This window comes from Nelumbo nucifera, chromosome 2, assembly GCF_055504915.1.
Source record: "Nelumbo nucifera cultivar China Antique chromosome 2, China Antique-T2T, whole genome shotgun sequence".
NCBI lineage: Eukaryota > Viridiplantae > Streptophyta > Magnoliopsida > Proteales > Nelumbonaceae > Nelumbo > Nelumbo nucifera.
Window position 1 is genome coordinate 36,869,296 of NC_142650.1, and position 20,227 is coordinate 36,889,522.

Sequence of the window (20,227 nt, forward strand, 5' to 3'; positions counted from 1 at the left end):
ATGCTCCTTATCTGACCTACTAAAATATATATGAACTAGAGAAACAAAATTTAAAAAAGAGTATCACACATCTATGGGCTGTATGGGGGCTGTTCGACAAAACCCATCATGTTGTTGCAAAGTGCCAACGAGCGGGTTGGTAATAGGGGTGAGCAAAAAAAAACCGGAAAATTGAACCGACCAAAATCAAACCAAAAAATCAGTTAATCAAATCGGTCGGTTTGGTTTTTGTTCGATATTCTAAAAAAATAAAAAATTTTGGTTCGGTTTCGGTTAACCTTATAAAAAAAACCGACGGTTAACCGAACCGACCGGTATATATACAATAATATATAATATAATATAATATATTTTATTTTATTTTTATTTTTTAAAATTGAATAAACCTAGGCATGCGTGCCTATGGCCTGTCCGCCTTTTCAATTTTCCCCTTTCCCCTTTCCCAGTTCCCCACTTTTCCACTTTTAAAGTTGATTTTAGATGGTCAAAATTTTCTATTTTCCCCTTTCCCAAGTCTTAACAGGCTGGTGCACGCTTGTCGAGGCCGAGTGAATCTGGGCGCACACTCGCCTTTTTTGTTTTCTCCTTCTTCAAAAATCGAAACCTAAAGGTCCTAAACCAGTTTCCCCTTTCTTACTCTCTTAGTCTTGTCTCTTCGTCTTCTCCAATTTGGCAATCCCCAGTTTTTCCTCCAGTGCCAGTCGTCACCGGTAGTTTTTCCCTATGTCTCTTTCTCTCTCCGAGTCTCTGTTGCAATGTTGCCTGTCATCTTTGTCTCCACCATGCCAACATGGAACATCGATCGTCACCTCGACTCCGCTAGGACCACCACCTCCCAGGCTCTGTCTCTGTCTCTCTCATCTCTCATCTTCGTGGCTCTACCACCTCTCAAGCTTTCACTTCAGGCGACAACAACCACCAACCAGTCCGGCACCGACAAATCATCGGCCACCACTTTGCCCTCGCCGACTCGCCCCTCTACCATGCTTTACTTGTTCAGGTATTGTTTTCTTAATTTTGAATGCAAAAAAAAAAAGAAAAACTGAACCGAGGTTAATCGGTCCATCGATTCGATTTTGGTTCAGATTAAAAAACCGATCAAGTCGGTTTGGTTAAAAAAAAACACCCCTGGTTGGTAAGATCTTCCACTGGTCATAGCGGAGACTTGGGATTGAGTCCGCCTGCACTTGGGTTGGTGGATGGGTTATCCCCCGTTGTTTAGAACTTCAAAAGAAGTAAAAAAAAACAACCATTTTGTCGAACACTCATACATCTATATCTATATTACTATTATAACTACAAATGTTTTTTTTTTCTTAACTAAAACACCTTTCACCTTGAATTTGATCCCTCTCTAATAAGTCTTATGTTTAAGGTATTAACTCCCATTCTCTCTCATCAAACCCTGTTTTAAGGTATTTTTTCTCACCAAAAAATTATATTAATTAAATTTAAATTCAATATTTAACATTATAAAGTCCATGTTTCTAAAACTGACCCCAAAACAAAATTGTTCTTCTATGGAGATGGTGGATAAGAAATAACCATTGGGGCAAATTGGTCAATCTTGTCATGGATAATTAACATATTTTTAAATATAAATAAATATAGAAATAAAAAATATAATAGTTGTTTTATTGATGATGGAAATGAAATACAAAATTTAAAACCAATTCAAAATAAAAGTTATTTTTTAGTTTGGAGGTGGGTCAACGATTCAACATTTCTTGTCAAATGTATTAACAATTGGTGTCATAATTAAATAAAAAATTAAAAAGATAAAATACAAAAAAAAATTATAAAAAACATTTGAGCACACTTATAGTGTTTTATATTAATCCCATAGAGAAAAGATAAGTGCAATAAACAATAATTATTTTCACTAACGATGGAAATATAATATAAGATCCAAAATGAAATTGACTTTTTTTATTTGATGGCAAATTAACAATTCAAACTTTTGGTTCAAATGTGTTTACCTTTAATGTCATAACCAAATAATAAAAAAATTAACATATAAAAATTTGTAGGAAATATTTGAATACAACTCTAACATTATATATTTAATATATTTTTTATATACATAATAAGTGAATTATTTTTATCGTCACGCCATAGTTTTCAAGAAACCAAGGCGAGGGTGCCTTGTCGCCGGAACGGGATATGCTCCTCACACTTGGGTGCCTCACATGCACATCCACCGTGCATTGGGAACATCTCCCATGAAAAATAAATTACAAGTATAGGAGATGTTCGCAATGCATGGTAGGATGTGCGTGTGAGGCGCCCTATGTGAGGAGCATATCCGATCTCCTTGTCGCCTAGGCAGTTGCCTAGGTAATGGATTTTTTCAAGTAAAAATATATATCCTAGGGTAGTTCCCTAGGTTCCATAATTTTCATGAGAAAAGTATAAACTTCATGTTAAAGTACAGAAAATCAACATACTCCAACATATTCATGAGAAAAAAGAAATAAAAGAATTTCAAAAAAATATAAAGGCTCAACCCCTATTTTTGTTTTAGAAAAAGAAGAAAAGAAAATGTGGAATAAGAAAATTGGTATATAATATAGACACACATAATTAGTAAAGAAAAAGAAATAAATGTGTTGATTATACAACATTTTAAGTTCTTCATTATTTATTGGTTCAGGTTTTAAAGTCTTTCAATACAATATTTAGCAATGTTTGTGTTAATTAAACCCTAACAAATAAGAAAATAATAAAAAAAATTAGTATATAAACACACAAAATGAATATTTTAGTTTAAAAATGTCTATTTTAAAATTACAATATCAAAATATTAAGCATCATGCATTTCCAATTTTCACGTTTTTCAAAAAAAAAACGGCTCAATTTGAAAGGAATATATATACAAATAAATTACATAGTTTGCACTGAGACCGGATATGCTCCTCACAGACTGATAAGCACATCCTGCCATGCATTAATAACATCTCCCATACTTATTAATGAATATTCACGGGAGATGTTTCCAATACATAGTGGATGTGCATGTGAGGCGCCCATTTGTGAGGAGCAGATCCCGTCTCATTTGCATTCTACATATTATGTACTCCTTCCAAACTAAGACAAAAGAAAAGGCGCCTCACACACACATATCTACTATGCATTATGCGTTGTGAGAAACATCTTCCATACTTATTATATGTTATTATTCACGCGAAATGTTCCCATGCACGGTGGATGTGCCTCTAAGGCGCACATTTGTTACGAGCAGATCCCGCTTTACAGAAAGTGTAACTAAAATCTTTTCTGTCTGTGCCCGATTTGTGAGTCAAAAAGTGTACGTTACGAGGTATTTCCGTAAATAAATTATATTACAAGGGTGTTTCCACAAATGGCTTGTCATGGAGGTGAATTAAAACCAAATTCTTCTTATAAAGGCTATCTCGCCTGAGAAGATCCCGGGTCCGGCCGGCGTGTCTCCTCCATCAACGTCTTTTGAAAATTTTCTCTGAACTCACTCCTATCGCTCCTCTCGCCAATGCAAATAAAAACGATTTCTTCATTAAATAAAATAAAAATAGGTTTAATGACGAATGATTAATAAATAATAAAATAAAAAGAGAAACAATTTCCGAATTTATCCGGTTTATATTTTCGAGGAAAGCCTTCTTAAGGAAGCGAAATGGCGGGATGGGATGACAGTGATTTATCGTCGGGTTCACCGTCGGGGAGCGGAGCAGGCGATTCATCTCGTATCGCGGCGCGATCGTTGCTCGGCGAATCGTTCAAGGATCGCATGCTATTGGGGATCCGAATCTGCAAAGAGGATCTGAAGCGGAAGATTATGATGCCACAATACCTTCGGCTTGCCATGCGAGATGCTATTCGGTTTAAGGACCCGAACGCCAGTGACATGTACGTGGGGAATGGGAACGAGGAGGCACCTCAGGCGCCAATGGTGGTGTTCGTGAATTCGAGAAGTGGAGGACGGCTTGGGCCGTTTCTAAAAGAGAGGCTTCAGGAATTGATGGGTGAAGAACAAGTTAAGTGTTCAACTTAACATTTTTATTGGGATTCAGTTTAGCCTTTGATTGTTTTTGAGGAAAAATGATTATTGTTTTTTGGTTTTTGAGATGGAAGAATATGTTTGTGCACAAATGAATACGTTTTGATTGTTTAAGTGAGAATATAGTTACTAGAATTGGCTCTTGTGAAAAATTTGAGACATGAATGGATAAACAATCACCTTTATGTGTTCCAATGTCTTTCTTTTTTTCTTCAAAAGAATAAAGTATGATATTACATTAACCAGGGAAAAAGATTACAAGCACCATATACACCAAGGGACTTTATACAAATTAACTTGCTTCCTGTTTACAAAAGGAGTATCTCTGTCAAAAAATGTATTGTATGATTTACTTTGAACTACTTGTGAACACTCACCTAAGACAAAATTCTGCCATTCAAAATAGACTTCAACTCATCTACAGATTCAAAACTGTTTTCAAAAGTTCTTAAATTCCTCTCCTTCCATAGAAGTCCACATTGCCCATGAATAGAAATCTTCCAAAGTATGGACCCCTCTTTGCTTAACCTCTTTGCATAGGCTGCAACTATTGCTCGACAGTTCTGCTCCCTCCTTATCAAGTATTTTATATATAGGTAGTGCTAGTTGAACTATAACGTTGTGTAAGCAGAAAAATGAGAGCTATTCATGGGCATAATTTCGGGGGAATATTGTAGTCAGGGTGGTGTTTTCTAGAATTTTGAATTAAACTCTAACGTCCAAAACGTTTGCTTCATCAATGGAGTTACATCATTGCTCTGTCATGAATGAGGAAATGTCCTGGTGGGTTGTTATTTTCAAGCTCTCTGTCTCTCTGGGGTTATTCTAGTTGAGAGGTAGTGACAGTGTTTCTACGATGTTTAACAGCTCTTTGTTCTTGGCTTGTAGAGAGTGTATGGGGAATAGATTTTGCATCCTACTAAAAGATCAGTTTGCATGTATTTTATTTTCAAATTTAGAGTGGCTAAGCATATTCCCAAGGGGAAAAATGATGTTTATTTATTTATTTTTCTTTTGATCTGTACAATAGCAACTTATCCAGAAAAGTTATAGCTGCAACCAGACTCTGTAAATTGTTTCTCATAAACCTTTATGTTGTTCCTTCCAAATAGTTGTTTGTAACCTGGTTATGGTGCCCAAAGTTCATCAGATTCTGCATGATCAACATAGATTTGAGAGCAGTCATGTGGGCAACATTTATTTATTTTGGATCTCTTAATGAGGTCTTCCTTTTTGATGCCTTACAAGTTTTTAAAATGATCAACAAGAAGCCTCTAGAGAGGGAGTTTCACTTTGCAATACATTGAAAATGATTTAAATTTGGTATTTTCCAAGAATTCGATAATACTTTCTGATTTTTGAGAAATTTAGGTAATTTCAATACGTTCCAAAACTTCAAGTAATTTTGCCAAGTTCAGTTCAAAGCTTCTAGTATTTTTTTATTGGAAACATTGAATCTTCATTAAATTAAGAAATAATTATGAGGATTACAATATTTGAAGCATCTCAATTTAAAGTAATTAGGATCCCTTCAGAATCCAAATCATTACAACGAAGCTCAAAACAATTGTTCCCTATTAGTCCCTTGTTTAGCTAAAGCATTGGCCAGTCCATTAGCAGATCTTCTAATCCATCTGAAATTGAGCCTCATCTCCTTTGCAAAACATCTCGCTTCCCTTAATGGCTTGTTATGGTTCCACACCCCTACTTGTTCATCTGCATCCAGCTTACTACTAATTCAAAGATTCTAGTATTTTCTATAAATATTTGAAGAAGTTCCACATTTTTCATGGTTTCAATTTTGATATTGATGTTGAAATCAGAGTTTTGAAATCTTTGTCTTGCTTGCCTCATGCACGTCTTCTTCCTTAGGCTTTCTTCTAACCATACTATCCTTTATAGAGGATTCACATTGAAATTTAGAATATCCACTAATGATTTGAGTTAAGATTTTTTTTTTTGAAAGAGTTTAAGTGTAAAAATTGAATTAAGAATTCTATTGCTAGTAATTTTAATTTTCTTCTTAGTGACATAAAGATATACCTATTGTATGTCATATTCTGTAGAGAACATTGATATGGTCCCCACACGTGTTTGTTAGTTTATGATTGTTTATAGTAGTTTCTGTTAGCAGTTATTTCAGTTATTTCTGTTAGTTTTTTTATTTCTTTTGCCATGTAAGCAGTAAGGGTAATTCAGCCCTTTTACCTTTATTTGAATAATTAATATAAATTATAGAGTGGGGCGACAATTATGGCCAATTCTCTCTCTTTTCTGAATTCTCCTCTTCGAGTTTTTCTCCTCTTCTCTTCTCTTCATTTCCTTCTCTCTTCTCAATCTTTCCCTTGTTTATTTCACATTGAACCTAGGACTGATTGCAGTCCTATTTGACTACTTGGTATCAGAGCCAACCTAGGAATTCTTATGCTAGTCTAATCAGGCCGACTACATGAGAACTTCTTAGGGTTGGAAGTTCCAGTAGAAAGAAGATAATTGGCTGATTCTTGGAGGTTGCTGGCAGTGTACGGCTGCTACTCAAGGGACTGTAGAGCCTTGGAGAGATCCAGCAATCCAGAAGAATCAGAAGAAGGGTTGAATCCTCAAGATTAGGGTTCGGACATCAGTTAGAAGGTGGCAGCCAGATTTTTTCCTGAAGTAAGTTGATTTTCTTTGAGATCGATTTGAAAAAGGTTCCTTTTGTTTATTCTGAGAGGTGCGGTTGGGAAATCTCCTCTCTTCTCCTGAGTTTTTTAGGGTTTTAATCCCATGACTGATCGTAGATAAGAAAAAACCCTAAAACTCAAGACTTGTTAATTCTGGGGCAGTAGTTGGACCTGTTTTCATTCCAGACTGAGTGTTTTAGTTCTCTGGAGATCTAGTAGAGCTGTTTTATTATTTCTGGGTAGTTGCCGAACCTAATTCACCCTCCTAGGTTGGCTGTTAACATTTTATGGGTGCAGTTTCACTTATCTCAATGCTAAAAAGGGTGTTTTTTTATTAATATCTTAACAAGAATGGAGTTTAAGAATCAAGGGGAAGGTGTTTTGGGGGTTGGTGGTTCTGGTAACATGTTTGAGAACACTTTTCAGATTACAATTGTCAAGTTTGACGGATCGAATTACTTGGAATGGGTCCAATCAGCCATGATGGCCATTGGGGGTAGAGGAAAACTAATTTATTTGTTGGGGGACGTGAAGGAACCAACTAAGGAGGACCAAACCTATGCCAAATGGGTTTAGGAGAACTATTTGGTTATGACATGGCTGTGCATATCCATGCAGCCACATATCAGCCGAAACTACTTGTGGGCAAAAGTAGCTAAGGAAATTTGGGACATCATGAAAGAGACCTACTCCTAACCCCTTAATGTTGCTAGGGCTTATGAGCTGAAATGTGAGGTTAATAATCTTAAGCAAGGAGAGAAACCAGTCTTGGTTTACTTCTCAACCTTGAAATCCTTTTGGCATAAAATTGTCCAGCTAGAAGCAATTGAGTGGGAAAGTCAGAAGGGTGCCCAAACTTATAGAAAACAAGTTGAAACTAATAGGGTGTTTGAGTTCCTAACTGGTTTGAGTTCTGAATATGATATTGTGAGACAACTACTCACGAGAGATAGTGTGACCCTATCACAAGCCTACTCCTTAGTGCACAGTGAAGAGAGTAGGAGAAAGGTTATGTTGCTGCATCAGCCTTGACAGCAATTAACCTTAAGTTTGGGGGTGATAAAGAAAGAGATACGAAGAAGGAAGATAAGAGGGACCTAGTATGTGAGCAATGCAAGAAACCTAAACATACTAAAGACACCTGTTGGAAGTTACATCCACATCTAGTTCCAACAAAACTCAGAAATAAAAGGGGAAATGCCAATGTGGCTGTTATTACTGACTGTACAACCTCATCGGGCACAAGAGCCACATCCCTAGACACCTTAGTTGCTGTCCGGGCAGCTTTGACTCAGTTGGAGAGTGAAGTTGGTAATTCAGCACCATTGCCTCAGGCGTTAGTCACAACATCTGCTCCTCCCACTTCAACTTTTGCTCGTTCAGGTACATGGGCATCAACCTATCATGCTTCAGCCCCAGGTAACATTGGACCTTTTTGGGTTATAAATTCAGGTGCATCTGATCATATGACTGGTTTGTCCTCACTGTTTACTACCTATCACTTTTTCTCTGGTAGAGACAAAGTGTCTATTGCTGATGGCTCTCTTGTTCCTAATTCTAGTGCCATTTCTTTGTCTTCAGTTTTACATGTTCCTAAACTTAGTACTAATTTGCTTTTAGTTAGTAGCACTACTAAAACCCAAAATTGTTTAGTAACTTTTTTCCCTGACTGATGTGTTTTCTGGATTTGAAGACAAGGAAGGTGATTGGGATTGGCCGTGAGATGAATGAAATCTATCTGCTTGGAGGGAGCTCACATGGGGAAGATAGTGAAGCTAGGAGGTCTTTTGTTTCTCAGTCTATTGGTCAAGTTATTACTTTGGCATAATCGGTTGGGTCATTTATCTTTTGTCTTTAAAAATTTGTTTCCTAGTTTGTTTGAGTCAGTCCAGATGTCCATTTTGAGATGTGAAAGTTGTGAGCTTGCAAAACATTGTAGAACAACCTATTCATTGAGTAATAAAAGTAGTATTCCTTTTGAAATTGTGCATACCAATGTTTGGGGACCTTATCACATCACTGCTATGGGGGGGGGGGTATAGATATTTCTTGTTGTTTGTTGATGACTATACCCATTTTTCTTGGGTTTACCTTATGCGTTATCGAGATGAGGTTCTTACGTTAACCCGGATCTTTCATCAGATGATTTTAACCCAGTTTGGGGTCAAAATCAAAATTTTCAGATCTGATAATGCGAAAGAGTATTTTGCAAAACCATTAGCCTCATACTTCCTTGACCATGGGATCATCCATCAAAGTACCTGTCCTCATACACCTCAGCAGAATGGGGTTACTGAGAGGAAGAATAAACACATATTGGAGGTGGCTAGAAGCATTATGTTTAACTCCAATGTGCCTATACATTTATGGGGAGATGCCATTCATACAACTGTGTATCTCTCTCATCAATCGAATTCCTTCACGGGTTCTTGACATGAAAACTCCATTCACCCTTTTATATCCTGATAAAGAGTTCACCATTCCCCTTAAAACCTTTGGTTGTACTTGCTTTGTTCAGACCCTTGGTCCTCATCGTTCCAAATTTGATCCTAAAGCCTCAAAATGCTTTTTCCTTGGTTATGCACAAACCCAAAAGGGATATTGCTGCTATGAACCTACTTCTAGGAGGAGGTTTGTCTCTATGGATGTCACTTTCTTTGAGGATGTACCTTATTATCCTAGGGTTTCTTCTCAAGGGAGAATAGTGAGGTGGGGGTTTATTCATTAGAAGTTCCATTACCTGTCCCAATTACTGAAGAGGAGTGTAGTGGAGAGGGATGTCAGAGGTGTTGGGATTTGAGAGTTTATCACAGATGGTGGAGGCAAGTTGATTTTGGTCATCATCAACAGTCCAGGCCAGTCCCAATTCCTTCTATGGATCCAGATCCAGGTACCACTGTTCCTTCATCCTCCATTGCAGATGAGATACCTTCTATTGTTGAACCTTCACCTCCATTGGATGACCTTGATCTTTCCATTATAGTCCGTAAAGGTAAACACTGTTGTACCTCATCTACAACTCATTGTATTTCTCAATTCCTATCTTATGATCATCTTTCTCTATCCTACAAGTCCTTCTTGGCCTCCATTGTTGCTATTTCCATTCCCAGAACAATGCAAAAAGCCTTGTCAGTATCTGAGTGGAAGGATGCAATGAAGGTAGAAATGGATGCCCTTCTGAAGAATAATACTTGGGAGCTAGTTGATCAACCTAAAGGGAAGAAGCCAGTTGGATGTAAATGGATGTTTATTGTGAAACATAATGCTGATGGTTCCATTGAAAGGTGTAAGGCCAAATTAGTTGCAAAGGGATTTACTCAGACCTATGGAATAGACAACTTGGAGACTTCTGCACCAATAGCAAAGATGACCACTATTAGAGTTTTATTATCTCTTGCAGCCAGTTACTCATGGCCTTTATTTCAGATGGATGCTAAAAATGCCTTCCTCAATGGAGACTTGCAAGAAGTTTACATGCAGTTGCCTTTCTGGATTTTATAGTGTAGAAACAGGAAAGAAGGTTTGCCGGCTGAATAAAGCCTTATGTGGACTAAAATAGTCGCCCGGAGCCTGGTTTGATAGATTCAAATAAGCTCTTGAAAAATTTGGCTATGTGCAGGCCCAGTCAGATCGCACTCTGTTTATTAAGAAAGTGGATTCTTCCTTAACATTGCTTGCTGTATATGTGGATGATATTGTAGTGACAGGGAGTGATACTAGTGAGATTGAGTCTCTTAAGCAACTCCTTCATCAAGAGTTTGAGGTAAAAGTCTTGGGAGAGGTACGATACTTCTTGGGTATTGAGGTAGCTTGGTCCAAGCATGGGATTTTTGTTTCTCAAAGAAAGTATGTCCTTGATTTGTTGGAAGAAACAGAGAAATTGGGTGTTAAACTTGCTGACACACCTATTGAATAGAATCCCAAGATCAATGTAGAAGGTGGAGAGCCCCTTGAAGATAAAGCTATGTTCCAATGGTTAGTTGGAAAACTTCTCTATCTTTGTCTCACACGACCAGACATTAATTATGCAGTCAGTGTTGTTAGTCAGTATATGCACTCTCGTAGAACTACTCACCTACTTGCAGTTAAGAGGATATTGGCATATTTGAAGAGGTGTCCAGGCAGGGGTATACTATTCAAGTTTACACAGATGCTGATTGGGTTGGGTGTGTTGATGATAGGAGGTCTACCCGTGGATATTGTGCCTTTGTAGGAGGTAATCTTGTTTCTTAGAGTAGGAAACAAAATCTTGTTGCTCGCTCCAATGCTAAAGCTGAATATAGGTCCATGGCAAATGGTGTGGCTGAAATACTATGGTTGAAATCACTATTTGAGGAGTTGGGTATTACTTATGAGAAACCCCTAATGCTGTACTGTGATAATCAGGCTGCTATTAATATAACCCATAATCCGGTACAACATGATAAAACTAAGCATATTGAAGTGGACCGACACTTTATTAGAGAAAGAGTTGCTTCTCAAGAATTGTGTCTTCCATATATCACCTCCAACATGCAACTTGCAGATCTTCTCACCAAGGCAGTTTCAAAGACAAAGTTAGAAGCAGATCTATGCAAGTTGGGAATGACAAACATCTATTCTCAACTTGAGGGGGAATGTAGAGAACATTGATGTGGTCCCCACATGTGTTCGTTAATTTATGATTGTTTATAGTAGTTTCTGTTAACAGTTATTTCTGTTAGTTCTTTTATTTCTTTTGCCATGTAAGCAGTAAGGGTAATTCAGCCCTTTTACCTTTATTTGAACAATTAATATAAATTATAGAGTGGGGCGACGATTATGGGCAACTCTCTCTCTTTTCTGAATTCTTCTCTTCTCTTCGTCTCCTTTTCTATTCTCAATCTTTCCCTTGTTTATTTCACATTGAACCTAGGACTGATTGCAGTCCTATTCGACTACTTATTCTAATGGTTGATTGTTGCTAGTTGATTAATTGTTTTTTTTTTTTTTTTTGGATTCGTTCTCTTTTTGTATCTTGTATTGGCTATGGGGATATGGAATTGAGAAGGAAAAGTTGTGGAGAAGAGTGGTTGATTGGGTAGACTGTAAATATGGAAGTACACCTTTAGACTGGTAATCCTTGCCAATTCATAACATTATAGGAACCGAGACCCTTTCACTAAGTCAGGCCCACAAAACTCAGCCTAGGCCCATGCTACAGAGAGCATAACTGCAACATAGGGAGAAATCATGCACATTACTCCACCAATCACGTTCGTGTATGCCAGGAGGCCATGTCAGCTCAGTTAGTTAGAAGCCCTATTCATGAATCATGCATTGTAAGGAAGAGTTTAAGTGGCTAGTTGCAGAACAACAGAATCAGATCTGGATTTATTCTCTCTTTTCTCTGTCTCACCATTCTATTACTGTAATTATTCATCTAGGGGATTCCTCCCCTGTAGTTTACTGGTTCTAAGATTGAGTTCCATCAAATGGTATCAGAGCCTAGTGTCAATGCCACAGACAAAGCCCATGGTGACTGAGGAACAAGTGGATAGGATCAAGGTGGACCTCCACAAGGTGGTAGGATAACTGAAGGACATTAAGGAGAAGCTCTCGGTGATGGCTTCTAAGTTTGAGAAGCTGTTGACGCGAGAAGGAAGAAATGATGAACAAGAAGCTTCTGTGTCCACGGAAGGTAGTTCTAGATGAGTGGGTTGGACAAGAATCTGAACAACCAAACTGGAGTTCCCAATCTTCTCAGGTTAGGACCCAACCCTGTGGCTCTACAGAGTAGAGCACTACTTTGAGTTTCATGAAATACCTATCGCTTAAAGAGTTCTCATGGCTTCTATGCATTTGGATGGTGAAGCCAACTGTGGTATCAATTGTGCTGTTTAGACCCACTTGCAGTTAACTTGGGCTTGACTTTGTAGAAGCCATTGGTGTTCGATTTGGACCATCGGGCTATCAAGACTTTGATTGAGAGTCTAGGTTCGCCCTGCACGATGAGAGTGGTGGGCTTAATCATGGGCCGGAGGGTCTCAGTCCTTATTGACAGCGGGTCCACACTGAATTTCATCACCACTCCTCTCTCCAGGCGTCTTGGATTTAGCTATAGAGCCCATCATTCTGTTCTCTGTACATGTTGCTAATGGACACCATCTACAATGTGAAGGGGTGTGTCGGTCAGTGGAGTTGAAGATACAAAAAGCCCAGTTTTTGGTGGATTTGCATCCTTTGGATTTCTCTAGGGCAGATTTGGTGTTAGGGATCCATTGGCGATGCCAATTAGGCCCAGTGTTATGTAATTGTGCCCAATTGACCATGGATTTCACATTGGATGGACAACATCACAGCAATTGTTATTTGAATATGACGGTGTGTTTCGGGAGCCTGAGATTCTACCACCTACCAGGGCTCATGACCGCCGGATTCCCATCATTCTGGGTGCACCCCCAGCCAATGTTTGGCCATATTGTTACCCTTCATTCCAGAGGACTGAGATCGAAAAGATAATGTGAGATTTCCTGGAAAAGGGTCTCATATGACCTGGCAACTGTCCCTACTCCTCACCTGTCTTGCTAGTAAGAAAAAGATGAGACATGGAGGTTTTGTATTGACTTAAGGGCTCTTATCAATATAACAGTAAAAGGTTGTTTTCCGATACCCCTAATTGATGAATTATTGATGAGCTAGGGCAGGCTAGATATTTCTCTAAGCTGGACTTGCATTGCGGCCATCATCAGATTCACATGCACCTTGAAGATGCACATAAGACAACTTTTCGGACTCCAGATGGGCATTATGAATTCTTGATCATGCCTTTTGGCCTAACCAATGCCCCCTCTACATTCCAACACCTGATGAATGATGTTTTCGGACCAGCCCTAAGAAGCTACATATTGGTCTTTTCGGCGACATACTTGTTTACAGCCCAAGTTGGCCTAAACATTTAGAGCATCTATGTGCTACATTGGACCTTCTCTGCCACCACCAGCTGTTTACAAAGCGCACCAAATTCTCATTTGACCTAACACAAGTGCAATACGTTGGCCACATGATTTCCAATGGTATGGTCCATACCGATCCAGAGAAGGTGTCTAGCATGATTAACTAGCCCTAACCCACCAATCTCAAGTAGCTTCGTGGGTTTCTAGGCTTGAAGGGTTACTACAACAGTTTTATCAAAGGATATGGTGAATTGGCAAGCCCACTAACTAGTTTGCTTAAGAAGAACGGTTTTCTGTGGATCCCAGAGGCTGACAAGGCTTTCTGTTCTCAAACATGCGGTTACTTATTTCCCTATTCTTGTTTTACCTGATTTTACTAAAGAATTTGTTGTGGAAAGTGATGCTTCAGGTAAGGGCTTGGGAGCTGTTCTCATGCAGCAAGGTCATCCAATAGCCTACTTTAGCAAGACTTTATCTCCGCACCAGCTTAAGTCAACATATGAGAAGGAATTGATGGCTCTCACACTAGCTGTACAAAAGTGGAGAGCCTATGTGCTGGGTCGAAGGTTCACAGCCTGAACAGACCACAGGAACATTAAACACCTCTTGGAGCAATGCATATTGGGCCCGGAACAACAGAAATGGGCTTACAAGTTGCTGGGGTATGACTTGAAGATAGAATATAAGCCTTGGCCTTCCAATGCTGTAGCCAATGCACTTTTGAGACCACCATCATTAGCTCTCATGGCTGTGTCCCGACCCCAGTTTCCCTTGCTGGATCAGCTGAAGAACGAGGCTCGTGAAGACCCCACTCTAACTGAAACCCGAGCTCGATTCTTAGAAGACCCCTTGACTGTTCCTGGTTATGTGATGATAGGTTCAGTCTTGTTCTATAAAGGGCGGATGATTCTTCCCAAGGGTTCCTCACATCTCTCAGAACTCATTCACCTCTATCATAATTCAGCCGCGGGAGGACATTCCGGGTCCCTGTGCCCTTACCACAGGCTATAGCTGCCGCCCCACTCATCTATTTATAATAACACCAAAAATAAGATTGCAATTACATTAAAGCCAAATATAAAAAAACAAACTAACAGCAGTAGTGGGGACCACAGTAAATAAAATAACAACACTAGTTATTGCTCTACATCTCTACAAAATACAAAGAAAACAAATCACCAGGTTGTTATGTCCCACCATTCACAGAAAACAATCCATCACTCACAAATAAAAATCAATCGTTCTCCACCATTCACACACAGTCCCTCTTCGAACTGCCAAATATAGGGAGTCTAAAACACCATAAAAAACTCAACGCACAATGCAACTTGAGGCATAGAAGGCTCCTATCCCTCTGGGCGATCAGTCCTTTTGGGTTCTTCCTCTTCTTTTCAACTTCTATTGACAGAAATCTTCAGCCAAACTTGTTTGAGGTGTCCTTTACAGGTCCAGTTGAGCAAGTTGATCAACTTGGCTCTGATGCCATGTGGTCAGACCTGTATTTGATAAAATAAACAAATAAAAATCCAAGTATAATCCCAGGATACAGAGCAGCAACAGAGAAGAAGAAGAGAAGGAGAATACAAAAGGAATAGAGCAAAGACAGTTTCTACCGAGAGACTCCACTGCCGCCCAAATATGACTTCTATTCATAAAAAAGTAAATCACATAAATGCCCCTGATTATGTGACTTACGACAGAAACAATAAGAACTATAAACAAGAGACGGAAAAAGACCAAAAAGACCCTGGAAGAATGTACCGGAAGATGATGCAGCCTAGGAAGATTATGGGAACTTACAGCAACAGTTTCCTCACATCAACCTTGAAGACAAGGTTGTTCTCAAGGGGGAGGGAGCTGATAGGAACTGAGGCCCTCTCACTAAGTCAGGCCCACAAAACTCAGCCCAGGTCCATGCTACAGAGAGCATAACTGCATTACTCCACCAATCAAGTTCATGTATGCCAGGAGACCACGTCAGCTCAGTTATTTAGAAGCCCTATTCATGAATCATGCATTGTAAGGAAGAGTATAAGTGGCTACCTGCAGAATAACAGAATCAGATCTGGGTTTATTCTCTTTTCTTCTTCTCTTCCTTCTTCTTCTTCCCCCTCTGTCTCACTGTTCTATTACTGTAATTACTCTTCTAGGGGATTCCTCCCCTGTAGTTTACTGGTTCTGAGATTGAATTCCATCATAACACATATGGCTCAAGCATCTGGAAGGGCATAATGTAAAACAAAGATCTTTTCTCACAGTTCATCACTTTTAATTGGGGGATTGAAGATCATATTTATTTTTGGAAGGATACTTGGTGCTGTGAGAGGCCTCTATGGTTCTATTGGAGGCTTATCACACTGTTTTCACTATTGTCCCCTGCGTGTATTCCACAATATTCATGACTGGATAGTTGATGCTTTGATGGCAACATGTTCTAAGACTCATGTTCATCTGAATGCCCAAGAGACTAGATGGTGGAGGGTGACCAATTTAGGCATCTTCTCTGTCAGCTCCCCTCAGAAGATGCTAGAGGGGCCACAATCTGGTAGCTTTCCTGGAAAAATGGAATTGGAAGGTTCATGGATAAAATTCTTACCATTAACCACCTTTTCTCCAAGGGGACGTTCTTGTTAACCAATGCTGTATATATGGTTGGTAAATTTGTTGTATCCTTGTACATGCTTTCTGTTTGAGGGATCCTCTCCCTCATTTTATTGCAATTACCATATATATTCACATCAATTTAGGAACTATTTGAGTCTTAAAATTTCATTCTGTTATATGTAATGCAGGTTTTTGATCTTTCAGATGTGAAGCCTCTAGACTTTGTTCACTATGGATTGGCTTGCTTGGAGAAGTTGGCTGATTATGGTGATGATTGTGCAAAGGATACTCGTGGAAAGATGAGGGTTGTGGTATGTTGGCTTGAGTTTATAGGTTGCTCAGTTATTTTGTTTTATCTTGTTGTTTGATAAACTAAGGTACAATGTTTTGAAATTGTAATTGTGTTGTGAATTGTAAGGGGGTTTTAATCAGTGCTGTCAAAACTGGATCAAACACAGAACTGCTTTAGTGACAGGGGGTCATTGGGTTGAACAGTTCGATCATCTGGTTCAACTGTTTGACTCATTTATATAAAAATGCAAAAAAAAAGGAAAAGAAATTCTAGAATGTCTTTTAAACCTGTTCTTTTAACAAGTTAAGCTTAAACCAATAAATATAGTGGGGTATGAGAGGCATTTCTACATGTACTTTTGTTAGGTTTGATCAAATTGACGTTTTGAGAAATAGATAGCCTAAAAACTGTTTTGGCTGCTAATTCCCATTTTTGATGGTCTAACCATCTGGTCCAGGCTAAGTCTGGCAACATTGGTTTGAACCAAATCATATTGTCAATTTGTAATTTTTTTTTTCTGATTTTATAAAAGTTTTTAAAAATTTAAAAAACTAAAAACTCTTAAAAATTAGAAAAACAGCATTGCACCAACTTTCAACCTATAGACATTATATGAGAAGATATAAATGGCACTCATGCCACTTGTATACCATTACCGATATTCAATAGATGGTATGATCATGTTTAACTCTAACCTTTTTCCTTTTTAATAAAAATGTTTTATATTGTATAGATATTTGAGAATAAATATGTTTAAGTAGATGGAATAATGACCCTACAATTCAATGAAAAAGATGACTATGGTCATCAGAATAACCTATGTTAGGTCCCTTATAGAAAGTAAACAATGGAATTCCTCCTCTCTGCATAGATGTATGTTATACACCAAAAGACCACCCTTATAAATCAAAATCATCAATTTCTAACCCCATAACCTCAAAATAGATTAAAAGGTGCAAATCCATATTGACACTTAACTATCCTCTTTCCAAAGCATAAGCTCCAATAGCCCAATATAAAATGCCCATTATAAGTTCATAACTATAAAAGTAAGAAACTATGTTCATCAAAGCATTTCGTTCTTCATCATTCCTATCATCATCCCCATTATCACTATTCACATCAACAAGCTGAATTTTTCTTCAATCTTCATATTCTTTCTCTCCCTCTGTTGAATAAACACATTTTTCTTTATCTTGAAGTAGGACTTTTTCTTTTCTTCTCCTCTTTTGTAGATTGCTAGAACCTATGGTAGAATGGATTATGATTTTCTAATCAAAAGTTAGACTTATAACTTTTTTTGATTGGTAACTTTTCTTTATTAATGATAGAAAAGGTAAATTTACAGTGGTTATACACATGTAATTGCTCCAACATTAGGGCTGATTTAATTCATAAACCAAGGCCAAAAGTTAAGCTCTAGAGGAATTTCCTTGTCCCACCTTCCAAGTATAGAGCTATAAGTCAAGCTACAGGGGAGTTAGTGTGGCTTAAAAGTCTTCTTCAGGAAATAGGGATATCTATAAAGACTCCCATGCATTTACTTTGTGGTAATCAAGCAACAATCCATATTGCATCAAACCTTGTTTTTCATGAGAGGAGAAAAATATTGAGGTGGACTGTCACTTTGTCAGTGTGTAGATTTAGAGTGGTGACTTTGTGGGCCTGCTAATAAAAGTAAAAAAAAAAGACCACTTTGTGGGCAGAGCCCATTTACCTCTAAAGAGGCAAAGTTAGGTGATTTTTTATGTAGTCATGTGGAAGTTATCTTAGGGCCAATGATGGACATTAACTCTAGTCCATCATTGTTTCCCCCCCATGAAGAGAAGCATAGTCGAATAGCTAGAAATGGGAGGCTTGGATGAATTGGAAACCTGTAATAGTAAGGTGTATTCCCCAGAATGATGCAATCTAAGGAGCAGGAAGGCGTCATCGGAAAAGGCTCTAGAAGAGATGGATAGCTTTGTGGCGCTGAGTGATGAAGATTCAGAATCCAAAGTTTGAGCTTTTCCAAGGGTAACATTGGATCACTAGCCAATTTCCATTTGTAAGGAGGACCAATGAAGGAGAGGCCCAACACCCTTTAGATTTGAAAACATGTGGCTATGCCATCCAGATCTCAAGAAGAAGGTTAAGGAGTGGTGGGGAGAGAGTAATCCAAGGGTAAATTGGAAAGGAATGGGGTTTCATAGGAAGTTGCAGGATTTAAAGGCCAAAATTAAAGAGTGGAACATTCAGCAGTTTGGAAGATTAGAAGAAATAAAACAAGCGGTGATCAATTAGAGGAGGTGGATGGCAAGGAAGTTAAGAGGCAGAATTGAGGAAAGAGATAAAGAAGCTAGATGGGGTCTAAGGAAGCAATTGGAGGATATTCTGTATCAAGAGGAAATTAGTTGGAGGCAAAAATTGAGACCTAAATGGGTGAAGGAGGGTGATAGAAATACAAAGTTCTTTCATGCAATGACAAATGGTAGAAGAAGGAAAAACCATATTCCTAGGTTAGTGGTGGATGGGAAACAACCACCCAACAATGAGATAGATGGGGTCTTTAAAGAACATTTCAGATATATATTTTTAGAAGACCTTTGAATAATAGGGTGTGGGTTAATGGATTGGAGTGGTTGAGGCTATCAAATGAGGGTAAAGCTTGGTTGGAGAGGAATTTTGAACAGGAGGAAATAAAAGAGGCTGTATTTTATTGTTAGATAGATGTAAAGTTCATGGGCTTGATGGATTCACCATGTCCTTTCACCAAGATTGTTGGGATTTTGTAGAGAGAAGAGATGTGTTACTATTTACACCCTCAAATTTGACATTTATATTTTGATAAAAAATTACAAGAAAGCCCTCATTTGGGTGCCCAAGTACAAATAGATACTAAAAAGACCAAAAACATCTTGCCCAAGCATTCTCAACACTCTCCCTCAAGCTGAGCATATATGTCAATCATGCCCAACTTAACAAGGTTCTTGACAAACTTTGTATGGTGAGCACCTTTAGTGAGGTAATTAGCTAGTTGGTCTTCCAACCTTACTGTTAGCGTAGGGGTATTTCTGTCTTTATACCTTGGTTGATGTTGATGATTTGTAGTGTTGTGTTGGAACATGTGCTCTTAACTTAAGTAAGGGCACATAGGTCTTTTCAGTCTTGTTTTAATTATAATATAAATACTTACTGGCCGACTGGGAGAAGTCAGGTTGACTCTGTCAGTTCGAACCAGAATTCTCTCTTCTCTTTTTCTCTCTTTCTCTCTTTCTCTATCACCTTTTCTTCTTCTACATAACTGAACTCAGTCAGGCCGAACTCTAAGGCAGACCTGAATTTTAACATGGTATCAGAGCAGGTTAAATCTGCCTAGATTTCTGCTTGCCTAGGGTTCATTCTCTGCGCACCCTATCTAGGGTTTTCCTCTTTTTTTCTGTGTTTGATTGGAGATAAGGGAAAGGGCTGAAAAGGAGTGACCACCCTCTTCCCTTGGGGGTCTCTATGCCTCCAGTCAGGTCGTATGTGGTCGGTTGCTGTGATTTCTGAGATCGCCCTCTCCTAGTAGAGGAAGAATAGAGGGCCGAACTGTGTGGGCAGTGGCTGTTGTGTGTGGCGGTTGTGTGTGAAGCGGCTGTTGTGTGTGGACTGCTCTCCTGCTCGTATGGGTGTTACTTCAGCGATAAGGTAAGAGATTTCAGTGCATGATATCTGTTATGGATTAAATAGGAGGTGT

The 20,227-nt window shown here is 38.6% G+C and overlaps 1 protein-coding gene across 11 annotated transcripts in view; it reads left to right on the forward strand.

Annotated features, from left to right (window-relative positions):
- The first annotated feature begins 3,402 nt into the window (after nt 1–3,402).
- The window catches only part of LOC104599078 (diacylglycerol kinase 4-like), a 111,291-nt gene continuing 94,466 nt past the window's right edge, over nt 3,403–20,227 (forward strand). For 7 of the 11 annotated variants that reach the window (XR_016082595.1, XR_016082594.1, XM_010261445.3 and 4 more), the window contains exons 1-2: nt 3,404–4,012; nt 16,406–16,528. Coding sequence is in view for 9 of the 11 variants with exons in the window: in XM_010261445.3 (XP_010259747.1) it covers nt 3,653–4,012; nt 16,406–16,528 (483 nt within the window). In the remaining 2 variants the exon portion in view is untranslated. Of the gene's footprint in view, nt 4,013–16,405; nt 16,529–20,227 lie in introns of all 11 variants that reach the window. The other 4 variants (XM_088898349.1, XM_088898347.1, XM_010261444.3 and 1 more) reach the window with 2 other exon arrangements.